Source organism: Diabrotica virgifera, chromosome 4, assembly GCF_917563875.1.
Source record: "Diabrotica virgifera virgifera chromosome 4, PGI_DIABVI_V3a".
Lineage (NCBI taxonomy): Eukaryota > Metazoa > Arthropoda > Insecta > Coleoptera > Chrysomelidae > Diabrotica > Diabrotica virgifera.
Window position 1 is genome coordinate 102,536,607 of NC_065446.1, and position 12,805 is coordinate 102,549,411.

General features: G+C 31.4%; 1 protein-coding gene across 5 annotated transcripts in view; it reads left to right on the forward strand.

Annotated features, from left to right (window-relative positions):
* The window catches only part of LOC114326699 (protein Tob1), a 356,611-nt gene that overhangs the window by 322,193 nt on the left and 21,613 nt on the right, over positions 1-12,805 (forward strand). For all 5 annotated transcript variants that reach the window (XM_028275113.2, XM_028275114.2, XM_028275115.2 and 2 more), the window contains one exon: positions 5,612-5,802. In XM_028275113.2, the coding sequence (XP_028130914.1) occupies positions 5,738-5,802 (65 nt within the window). In that variant the 5' untranslated portion in view covers positions 5,612-5,737. The remainder of the gene's footprint in view (positions 1-5,611; positions 5,803-12,805) is intronic.

The window sequence follows — 12,805 nt, forward strand, 5'->3', positions numbered from 1 at the left end:
CTGTTAGTTAATGAAAAGTGTCCACTTCGTCAGTACGTTATTTTTGTGTTTATTGTATGCCTTTTTAAAATATTAAAGTGCCTACAACTATATTGTACCACGTGAAAGTTTTTCAGTTTAACTTTATTATTTATACAAATCGTATTATCATATAGATAATAATAAACTAAAAGCGATGATTGATGAATATACCCCCTATATTCATCAATCAACGCTAAAAGTATATAGTAAAATCTTAAAGCAGCAGAATTTTACTTATTTTCCACTTTCTAACTTTATTATTGATACTAAAATCTTGGTATTTCGACATAATTAGAGAAATTTAAATTTTTTTCTCGTTATTTTATCTACATAGTTAATGTTTTCCCTGTTAATAAATTAATAAAAATATATCACATGCTATTTTCCGATTTATTCTAAAAACACATGGCAACACTGTCATGCGTTCATATCCTTATATCTGTAGCTAACTTCTCGGACCCTACAATTTAATGATGTCCAATTTTTGAATCCATTCGTGGCCAGCCATTCGCTTGATGTGATCAGGCCCCAGATTACGTACAATCGATACGCATCGTATCCGCCATGTTTTACCGTAGCGCCTTATGGGAAAACATGGCGGATACGATTCGTATCGAGTGTTCGTAATCCGGGCCCTGTTCATCTGGTTTGAGGTATGTCTCTACTTCTCTTACTTGTTTTTGGTCACCATTCAAGAATTTGCTTCGTCCAACGGTTGTCTGTTGTCTTCCATTCTTTCTATGCGTCCTGCAGAGTTCCATTTGAACATTGCAATCTTTTGAATCACATCTGTTACTTTTGATAGTGTTCTTATTTCTTCGTTGGGTTTGCAATCGCTGATATAAAAGACTCATTACTATTCAGCTCAGCGGGCTTTTATTGTTCGAGGTGTGGAATTCCATAAACAAGGGATCTGTCTGTTTTATAAAATGATACCTCAGCACCCCGCTGAGTTGAATATTATTGGGTATCTTAGATAGCTAGTACTAATATGTCTAAAAGTATGATTCTTTGACATTTTCTCTTGGTATCTCTTGGTCGTTAACCTCTCACTTGAACACAAGTAGGTACCTTGTGCAATTCTCGAGCAAGGATGAAGTACATCCACATGTGAACTTTAAAATCTTAAGACATCGACTTAATGTCGACTACTTTTTAATATATAATGTAACAATAATGTAATTTAGAGGTTTTTACACCTATTGAAGTGGCTAGTTACAACTACTTGTACACTGGACGTTTACACTGATGATGGTCAGTTTGACCGAAAACGTTTTGTAATTGCACTCCCTCGTGGATAAATTTTAAGAATTTTAATAAATTCATATACCTATAAAGAACAGAAGTGTTTACTTCATTCCACGTTGTATTGAAATTGGTAACAAAATATCATACTGATATTGTATGTGAAATGAGTTGTATATGAAAATAGTTGTATAAAATGTAAGCCTTTTTTTCTTTATCCAGAAATGTTTTAATTGAATCATCCATCGTTCCTATGTGTGAGATAAGGTTTCCTGTTGTTTTCAAATCAAATTTCTCTTCCATATTGTCATTATTACTATCCTCTTTCCTTTTCCGTAATTCCATTAACTTTTTCAACATTTTCTTTAATCTTTGCAATGTTATTTTCGAAAAGTTTGTCTTCCGCTACTCTGCGATTTTACAACTTGTTTCTAGCGTATATTTATTCTTTCAATCTCCTTATTTTGGTGGTTATCCATTGTTTTGAACATTTTGAACATTTACTTTAGACTATTTTCTTAATTTCACATTAATTGTTACATTCATTGCATATTGGTATGGTCTAGAAGAAAATTAAAAATTATCTCAGAAAGTAATGCTCCCAAATATTTGAACTTTCAACCTCTTCGAAACTGTGTGCGTCTATTGTCAGATCTGTCATTTGTGTCTTCGTTTTCTTGCTTACGTTCATGTATTTTGTTTTATGTTCATTTATTCCCAGTCCTCTCAGTTTAGCTTCGTTTTCTATTTTTTGGAAGGTTTCCTTTAATGCCTTTTTATCTGTTGTTACAATGGTTATATCGCCCGCATATCCTATTATTTGTAATGCATTCTTTATTTTCCTGCGTTTGACAGATTTTTTTTATTATCTTGTCTAGTGATAGAATAAATAGTACCGTTGAGAGCGCATTTCCTTGTCTTACTCCATTTTTTATTTTTATTATTTCTGTTTTTTCTCTTCCGGTGCCTATTGTTGTTTGGAAATCTCACATTGTCTTTTCTATCATTCTTATAATTTTATTTGGTATTTTACTCTCTTGTAAGTCTTGGATCATTTTATTCTGTTTAGTTTGTCAAAGGCCTGTTCAAAGTCTAGGAAAAGTATGTGTATGTGTTTCTCCGTCGTACTCTTATGTTTTCTCTATCACTTGTTTTATCGTATGGATAGCAACTATCGTGCATCGATCAATAGTAAAATTTTAAAAATTAATTCTGTGAACAAATAGAGATTTATAGACGACAGTTTTGAAATAATCGTAGAAAAATAGTCATTTCCAGTTTAATTATCAGGACCACAGCTTGAATCGATATCAGATGTCTGTTATTCTTTCCCAAAGGAACTATTACTCCCTTAAGCGTAATCGCAAAAATGTGGGTGCACCCCCCTGGAGTATTGGTCTCCAGTGTGTAGAAAACCTCCCAGACGAAATATCCTTAAAACGGGTAAAATGGATGACATTTAAAAAGTATCCCCTGCTATTTTCATTATTGTTAAAAGGACGTGTGATGTATGTGTCTTTATGTGCAATTTCAAGAAGTGAGGTATAATAAACTGGTACTCAGAAATGGGAGATATTTTAATTATAGTAATGAATTATAAAGTTTTTAGAAATGTTTTCCAGACTTGATTATAATGCTCTTTAATATCTTATGTTTGTTTCTGTGTTGTTACAAAGTTTTGCTAACTTTTAAACTTGATTCCTTAAATATTCACTTGATGAAGTCTATCCAATAAGATTTATTCAAGAGAATTTGAATTACTTATATAATATTTGTTTTTTGGAAGCCCTTTCTAGATATAATGGTGATAACTAAGTTTTATCGCTTGCTATATCATTTAATGTACTCCAGATAATCCAAAGTTCCTCTCCTTATCTGCATTGTGTTGAACCAGGTTCTAATATTTTTGAACCAGAGTGTTCTTCTTCTTCTTGGACCACGCTTTCCAAATATTTTTCCTTGCAGGATGGCTTGTAGGAGGGCATACTGGATTCATTTCGCATAATCTGTCCCAAGTATTTTATCCTCATTTGTGACTCGGTCAGTCCACGGGATTTTATGTGTTCTCCAATATAGCCACATCTCAACTGCACATATCTTCGTTCAAGGTCCACGATTCAACACCATAAAAAAGGACAGAGAAGACGTAGCATCGCAGCATTCTTACTTTTATACCAAGAGAGAAGTTGTGTCTCTTGAAGAAGGCCCCATAATTCAAAGTTACTTTGGCAATTTGCCATCGAGCCAGCATTACATTTTTATTTGCGATCATCTTTCCAGAAATCTACTCGTCATCCCCAGTTGCACGCAATAATTTTGATCTTGTTATTTATCAATATTATTTTTTTATGTATTCTATTTTATTGTATTTATTCAATTTGGTTATGTATTCTAAAAGTATTTTTTTGATTCTGTTCTCCTGTTTAAGAAGAACTGATTTCTAAGCAAGCAAGCAAGCAATTTGATTCAACCCGACCTGTGGGAGATGTCCATGTCCACCCTATCGAAAAATTACATTCGGATGTAACAATTTATTGGGGCGAGATGTTTTGACCCGAGTAAAAACAGGGATCACCCCACCTCGCTCCAATGTCCCAGGCCATCCCTTTCCCCCCCATAGCACGCTGATGCGCGATGGGGGCACAACTATCGTAGCCAAATGCTCTTCACAATGGAATCCTGGGTAATAAGATTCCATGTGGTACCCTAATCGAATGCAAAAAAAAACTAGGCCAGCGTGAAGCGCTGTATGCCTTTATCTTCTTAATTACTTATCCGCGGAACTAAAATTGCTTGCTTGGGCCCCAAGTCATTGTACCAAGCCCCATTAAGCTCAGTCCAATGGCTTGGAACTCAAGAATTTTATGATTTTTTTGTTTTTTGTGATTTTTTTGGTGGCTTACGCCTTTTTTAGAAAATTTTTTTATATCTGACTTACCTTAAAGGTGATCGTGGTATTGGACCTACGTTTGTGTTACGTTTTTCTTCGGCACTTGTTGTTTTCGAGCTACGAACCGTTCACTGTTTCACTATTTTATTTATTTATTTCACTTAACAATATTTGTTGTTTTGGACGTTTGTGTTTCCACCGGTGGAAAGCGTCGTACCTTAGCATCTCTCGCAGTATTGGGCTTGGATGGTGCTCCAGTTCTGCAAATTTTACCCTGGCCTTGTCTGTCATCATCTCCGTGACTCTTACTTGCTGTAATTCTCTGAAGAGGAATCGTTCGGCTACGTATTTTGGGACTTTGGCTGCTTCTCTTAGGCTGTTGTTGTGGACTGCCTGTATCTTTTTTTCTGTTGTATCACACACGTGTCCCCATGCGAAAGATGCGTACGTTAATATCGGAAGTATTATACTATTTATAAGCCTTATTTTAGTTTTCAGTCTTATTTTACTTTTCTTTACTGTGGGTCCTCTTAGTGTTGCTCTTGCCATGTTGGTTTTTTGGACTGTGGCTTCTACATGTTTCTTGAAGGTTAATCCTTTGTCCATGATGACTCCTAGATATTTGGCTTCGTCTTTCCACTCGATGGGGGTGTTCTGCACCGTCAGTTGTTCTTCTGGCTGTTGTCTACCTTTTTTGTATAGTACCGCTTGCGTTTTCTCGGAGTTGATGGCTATCTTCCACTTTATACTCCATTCCTCTATGTCTTCTAACGCTGTTTGCAGGTTGGTCACTGCTATGTCTACGTTTCTATGTTTGGCCGCAGAACTGATTTCTAAGCTGCTGAATTCTGCTTAAATACTTTGCAGCGCTCCTTGTGAATGATCCTGTATGCACGCGGGTGGGCGGGGTGTTAGTTGCTAATTTACCTAAGTTTTTCTGTAGAATTGGTTTTCACTCAATTGGAAGTGTTTGGGCATCATCTCTTGTATTTAGATTTTGGGTGTTTTTCAATTTCTATTGCTTCCCTGCATACACGTTTGCTCCTATTTTCAATGTTATCTAGCATCTAGCATCGCTGTTTCATTGTTTCCTTTAAGTTTATTTTATGTCATGTGTTTATGACATGTGCTAAAGATGACGTGTTCTCTTTTCTTTCAATGGTATTTATATGTTCTTCTCATCTAACCTGTATTCTTTGATTGGTCTGTCCGATGTACGATTTGTCGCAGTCCTGACAAGGGATCGTATATTCCCCTTGACTTTCCAAAGCAATTTTTGTTTTAGCGGATGGTAATATGGTAGAGATTTTCCTGTGGATATTAAGGGCTGGATTAAACATCTTGGACGATATTATTGAATCAGTATAGCATGTCTATTATTTCTAAAATATAATTCTAAATATTTGTCAATACGTGTTTAAAATCCCTTTACTAAAAGATGTTTTTTTGTTTCAGACACGTACCTTAATTTCACAAAGAAACGGAATAGAAGCAAACATAACTTACCCTTAAAAACAAAAGAAATCAATGTGTTTATAAATTTTCCCAACGAAGAACCCACTACATCTACACATTCTCAAAATGCATATTGAAGTGCAAGTAGCTCTAAATTTTGTAATTTCGTACCTGTACAACAAACTCCCGAGGTAAGTACTTTTTGTTAAGTTTTATGTAATAGTCCTGTCGCCAGGGGGGGTACAACGGCCTCGTTAATTCAGATGGACTTACTCAAGTTTTTTTTATGTATTTTGACCCGTAGAACTCGAATTTTTTGGGTAACAGTTGATCCGGATGTCGATAAGATTGTTATAGACCAAGAACTTGAGGAATCAAATAACAGCGATTTTTGGCAAAACAAAACACTATTTTGTATTTTTTGGGCCATTTTACGCCAGGGCAGATAAATAAAAATGAGCGATTTCAGGGTAAAAATCAATACAGGTATTTGAAGGTGCTAAATCGTAGGGGGGGCATAGTTAATTAAAAATACATACAGAGGTACTCGCAAATCAACCTCAGTTTTTTATAAACAAAGGCTAAAGTCAGAAAATATTGTTTTTTGCCTGTAGCATTTTTTGTATCATGTTTACAGCAAAAGTTGTATTATAAAAGTTGTGTATCATAAAAAAACGATTAATTTTAATTTTGATTAGTTAAAATTAATAAATAATTAACCGAGATAATTGCAAAAAACCACATTTTTTGCACTATTTTGTAAATCTTAATAACGTTTACTAAATATGCCCTAAGGAACATATTGTACCTTAATTATGAGGATATTATGTGTCTTTATTAGAGTGCCAAGTATCAAGAAGATCGTTTTGTTAGTTTACGACTTACGTTAATTGTTTATCCAAAACATTGAATGTTTAAACATCTATTGTTGCCCAAGGAGTATTTTCAGAGCTTTTTAGCAAAGTGAAATGAGTTTGTAAAGACTGAAACTACTAAGAAATTTAAAAAAAATGATACATTTATTATTTAAATGTTCTTAAACAAGTCGTTTAATAAATAGCGAGTTTTTTCCTTATAAACATTTAGAATAACTTTGTTATTTTTCATGACAAATAATTATAATTAGTTGTATCAGAAAAGTGGTAAAAAAACACACATTAAAAACTTAAAATAAACTTTCTATGACCAATAATACCCAAGTTATACTTTTTTTTTTTGAAAAATCATATCTGTATTGTTTATAAATATTAAGAGTCGAAATTTGCAAAAAATCATAATAGACATCTATATTTTACATTGCAATTAATAACTACAGAATATCTTCTATTTAAAATGAGTAATAACCCTTTAAAATGAAGGTACTCGAGCTGACTTAACTGGGACCGTGTGATGGGGGAAGGATCTCTGAGTCCGCTTTCGCGCTTCGAGATTTTGGTATTGAAAGTTCAAATTGGAGCACTTGAAAAATTTTACAATAACTCCGCTTCCAGAAAACGTAGAGCCTTCATTTTTTTTAAATTGGGGTAACTGGACGAAATAATAACGACTAGCTAATTTCCATTCACCGGAAAAATCGGGAAATTCTGGAAAATGGACTTTTTTATTCAACATTCATTTACAACGTTAACACTAATATATTTCAATAAATATTTTCATAACATATTATAAATTTGTAAATAAATAATAAATGTATAGTATATATATTTTTGTATATATATATACAGGGTGGTTCATCGTATTTGCCTCGGTCTCTGTACGGAAAACGACTTGATATTTAAAAAAAAATTCTTGACAGCAATTTACAGGGCAATTAACACTACAATCTAAAACTAATGAAAATTATACAGGGTACTTCAAAAAAGAGGGGTATATTAAAGTTATATTTTCTCTTATGGAACACCCTACTCGTGAGCCATTTTTGAATTTTCCTTAAAAAATAAGCTATATTTTTATAAGGGTTTCCTACACGTAAATACATGGTGTTTTAATTTATTTCGATTTTTATAAGAATGTAAGGTTTAAGAAAAAAAAAATTAATATCTACGAATCTAAGAATCGGTGACAAATTTTTTCTTGTATCTTTATAATAGACTATTCAGCATATTGGAACAGATATTTATTGTAATAATATTTATAATTATTTAATCGTACATTTTTAGATTTAAAAATTAATTAAAAACAAAAACATTCAACAAAACTGAAAACATAAACAAAAACATACCTCATTATAGGGCCAAAACTAGTTTTAATGTGTATCTACAAAAACACATAATAAGTATGTGTTTTTGTGTTTTGTGTTTCTCCACAATACACCAGGGTAGAAAGATAAATATGAGCGATTTCAGGGTAAAAATCAATACAGGTATTTGAAGGTGCTAAATCGTAGGGGGATATAGTTTATTAATAATACATACAGAGGTACTCGTAAATCGACCTTATTTTTTTATAAACAAAGACCAAAGTCAGAAAATATTAGTTTAGTATAATTTACAAAATCTCAAGAAGATCTGTTTGTTAGTTTACAAGTTATGTTAAATGTTTATGGATAATGTTAAGTATATGTTACAAGGAGTGTTTTCAGAGCTTTTTGGCAAAGTGCAATGACTACTTAAAGACTCAAAGTACTAAGAAAGTTAAAAAAATAATATATTTTGTTTTTTAAATGTTGTTAAACAAGTCGATAAAAAAATGGTAAGTTCTTCCTTATAAACAATTAGAATATCTTTGTCATTTTTTCTGATAAATAATTATAATTGGATGTGTCAAAAAGCTGGTAAAAAAATGTACATTAAAATGAAAAAAAAAATTTTCTAGGACCAATAATAGCCAAGTTATACTTTTTTTTGAAAAATCACATCTCTATTGTTTATAAATATTAAGAGTTGAAATTTTTAGAGCATGGTAATAAATATCTATGTTTTATACGACAATTGATAAGTACGAAATATCTTCTATTTAAAACGAGTAATAACCCTTTTAAGTCAAGTTACTCACGCTGACTGAGCAGGGACCGTGTGATATGGAAGAATGTCGGAGTCCAGTTTCTCGCGTTGAGATTTTGCTAAAAAAAGTTCAATTTGGAGCGCTTGAAAATTTTTACAATATCTCACCTTCCAGAGAACGTAGAGCCTTTAATTTTTTTTGGGGTAACTCGACGAAAGAATAACAACTAGATAATTTTCATTGGCCGAAAAAATCGGAAAATTCTGGAAAATGTATTTTTTATTCAACATTCATTTACAACGTTAACACTAATATATTTTGATAAATATTTTCATAAAATATTATAAATTTGTGAATAGATATTAAAATATAATTATAGTATGTATACAGGGTTGTTCATTTTATTCGCCTCGGTGTATGCACGGAAAACGAATTGATTTAAAAAGAATTCTTCATAGAAATATACAGGGCCATTAACACTACAATTTAAAAATAATATGAATTATACAGAGTGCTTCAAAAAAGAGTGGTATATCAAAGACATATTTTTTATGGAACACCCTGCACCTGATGAAATTTTTGAATTTGCCCTTAAACAATAAGCTAGACTATACCTAAGTACAGGGTGTTTTGATTTATTTCAATTTAAAAAAAATGTAACGTTTTAGAAAAAAAATAAACAGGTATTTACGAATCTAAGAATCGGTGACCAATTTTTTTTTGGATCTTCATAATAGACTATTTAGCATATTTAAGCAGATTTTTATTGTAACAAAATTTATAATTACATGATCGTACAATTTCAGGTTTAAAAATTAATTGAAAACAAAAACGTTCTCAAATTGAAAAAATAAATGTATAGATTATAATTATTGATCTTCGTTAATTCTACACAGTTCTTGTACAGGTTCATCAATTTCTTCCACATTATCCATAATTTCTTAAAATAAATCAATTGTACCGAGCTTTGCATAAATTGCAAAGATGATACTGACGAAAAAAGATGCTACAACCTTTTGACAGTTATTATAGATGACAAAAGTGAAGTTGAAGAAGATTTGTTTAAAAAAATTAGGGATAATGTTTAAGAAATTAATAAATCTGTACATAAACTGTGTATAATTAACGAAGATCAATAATTATAATCTATACATATACATTTTTTCTTAATTTAAGAATGTTTTTATTTCCAATTAGTTTTTAAATCTAAAAATGTACGATTAATGGCCGGTTTCACCAACGACTAATAGTAGTTTATTCTATGATTAAAGTTATTCGACCAATAAACTGATATATCTCCATTTTACTAACGTCAAATAATACTTATTTTATTTTTTTATCAAAAAAATACTTACTCTTTGAGTAAATTGGCAAGTTAATCTGGCAAGTAAATATTTAGAAGAAAGTAAATTTGCCAGTTTCACTTTAAATTATTAAAGCTATATTGAAACAAAATATAAACTTAAACATCTAATACATTTTATTCGACGAATAGCATTCATTGATTTATTTGTTGTTGGTGAAACTGGACCTAAGTAATTATAAATTTTGTTACAATAAACATCTGTTTAAATATGCTAAATAGTCTATTATGAAGATCCAAGAAAAAATTGTCACCGATTCTTAGATTCGTAAATATTTATTTTTTTCTAAAATTTTACATTTTTCTCAAAATTTAAATAAATTAAAACATCCTGTACTTAGGTATAGTCTAGCTAGCAGCTAGCATATTGTTTCAAATTGAGCAATTCAAAAATTTCATCAGGTGTAGGGTGTTCCATAAAAAATATATCTTTGACATACCACTCTTTTTTGAAGCACCCTGTATAATTCATATTATTTTTAGATTGTAGTGTTAATGGCTTTGTATATTTCTATGAAGAATTTTTTTAAATCAAGTCGTTTTCCGTACAGACACTGAGGCGAATAAAATGAACAACCCTGTATATAAATAAATATATACATACTATAATTATATTTTAATATTTATTCACAAATTTATAATATTTTATGAAAATATTTATCAAAATATATTACTGTTAACGTTGTAAATAGAATGTTGAATAAAAAAATCCATTTTCCAGAATTTTCCGATTTTTCCGGTCAATGAAAATTAGCTAGTTGTTATTCTTTCGTCGAGTTACCACAATTTAAAAAAAAATTGAAGGATCTACGTTCTCTGGAAGCTGAGATATTATAAAATTTTTCAACCGCTCCAAATTGAACTTTCTATAGCAAAATCTCGACTAGAGAAACTGAACTCCGACATTCTTCCATATCACACGGTCCCAGCTCAGTCAGCGTGCGGAACTTGACTTTACAGGGTTATTACTCGTTTTAAATAGAAGATATTTCGTACTTATCAATTGTCATATAAAATATAGATATTTATTACCATGCTGTAAAAATTTCAACTCTTAATATTTATAGACAATAGAGATGTGATTTTTCAAAATAAAAAGTGTAACTTGGCTATTATTGGTCCTAGGAAGTTATTTTTTTCATTTTAATGTGCATTTTTTTACCAGATTTTTGACACAACCAATTATAATTATTTATTAGAAAAAATGGCAAAGATATTCTAATTGTTTATGAGAAAAAAACTTACCATTTTTTTATCGACTTGTTTAACAACACTTAAAAAACAAATATATTATTTTTTTTAACTTTCTTAGTACTTTTAGTCTTTAAGTAGTCATTGCACTTTGCCAAAAAGCTATGAAAACACTCCTTGGGCAACAATGATTGTTTAAACATTCGATGTCTGGGATAAACATTTAACATAACTTGTAAACTAACAAACAGATCTTCTTGAGATTTTGTAAACTAATAAAGGCACTTAATTATCTCATGATCAAGGTACAATAAGTTCCTTACGACCTATTTAGTAAAAGTTATTAACATTTCCAAAATAGTGCAAAAAACGTGGTTTTTTGCAATTATTTCGGTTAATTCTTGATGGATTTTAACTTGTAAAAATTCAAATTAATCGTTTTTTTATGATACACAACTTTCATAAAACAACTTTTGCTGTCAATATGATACTAAAAATGCTATAGGCAAAAAACCATATTTTCTGACTTTGGCATTTTTTTATAAAAAAATGAGATCGATTTACGAGTACCTCTGTATGTATTTTTAATTAACTATATCCTCCCTACGATTTAGCACCTTCAAATACCTGTATTGATTTTTTTCCCGTTTTTATTTTTCTACCCTGGTCTACTACTCGTTCGATTTTAAATGAGAAATCATAGAAACATCACTCACGCACTAGTTGTTTGTAGCTTTGTTTAACAATAACACAATAAATTTTTAGCAATGCAAATAATCAAAACCGACATAATTTGACTTGAACTTTCAAAGGCGCTAAGCAGAATTGCTATTTTATTTTTTAATCAAAAGTTATTCGGGTTTAAAAATTGCAGTTTTTCGATTTTTTGAAAGTTCAACCGCGTTTATCTCGAAAACTGTGCATCCTACTAAAAAACTTGTAGAAATATTTTTTGCTTAAAATGACCCAAAAAATACAAAATATTGTTTTGTTTTGCCAAAAATCGCTGTTATTTGATTCCTCAAGTTCTTGGTCTATAACAATCTTATCGACATCCGGATCAACTGTTACCCAAAAAATTCGTGTTCTACGGGTCAAAATACATAAAAAAAACTTGGGTAAGTCCATCTGAATTAACGAGGCCGTTGTACCCCCCCTGGCGACAGGACTATAAGAGTCGAATGGTAATTTGGGAAATAAACTGAAAAGTCTCAGATACAGTATCCACCATTATAATAAAAACTCAAATTGTAAATAATTATTTAAATGACTAAAGACTAAGCTTTCAATCTAATAGCACATAAAACAACACCAACAAATGCTGTGCCACATCCTACCAGACTGAAAACAATGGGAACCCTCTCTGGTATCACCTCCGAGGCTTTTACAATTTGCAAGCCATAACGGATGCTGAGACTAAGGGAGAGGAGGGAATTTTACAATTTATAGTTCACGTCCCATCTACTCAGCGCGGTAAAGTTCCAACGAGAATGGTTCCCTTCGTACTCCAATCAGAGTAAACATGTAAATCAAAAATGAATAACCATTTTCAATTTCGTTGCAACACGAAACTACAGCCGCATCATTATTCCAGTTCAATCAGAGAGTGCAGTAAGCACCTCTACCGGTTTCGAAACTTATTAGTCTCTCATCAGGAGGCACATATTATGCTGCTCTCTCTGACGCAACTAGGACAA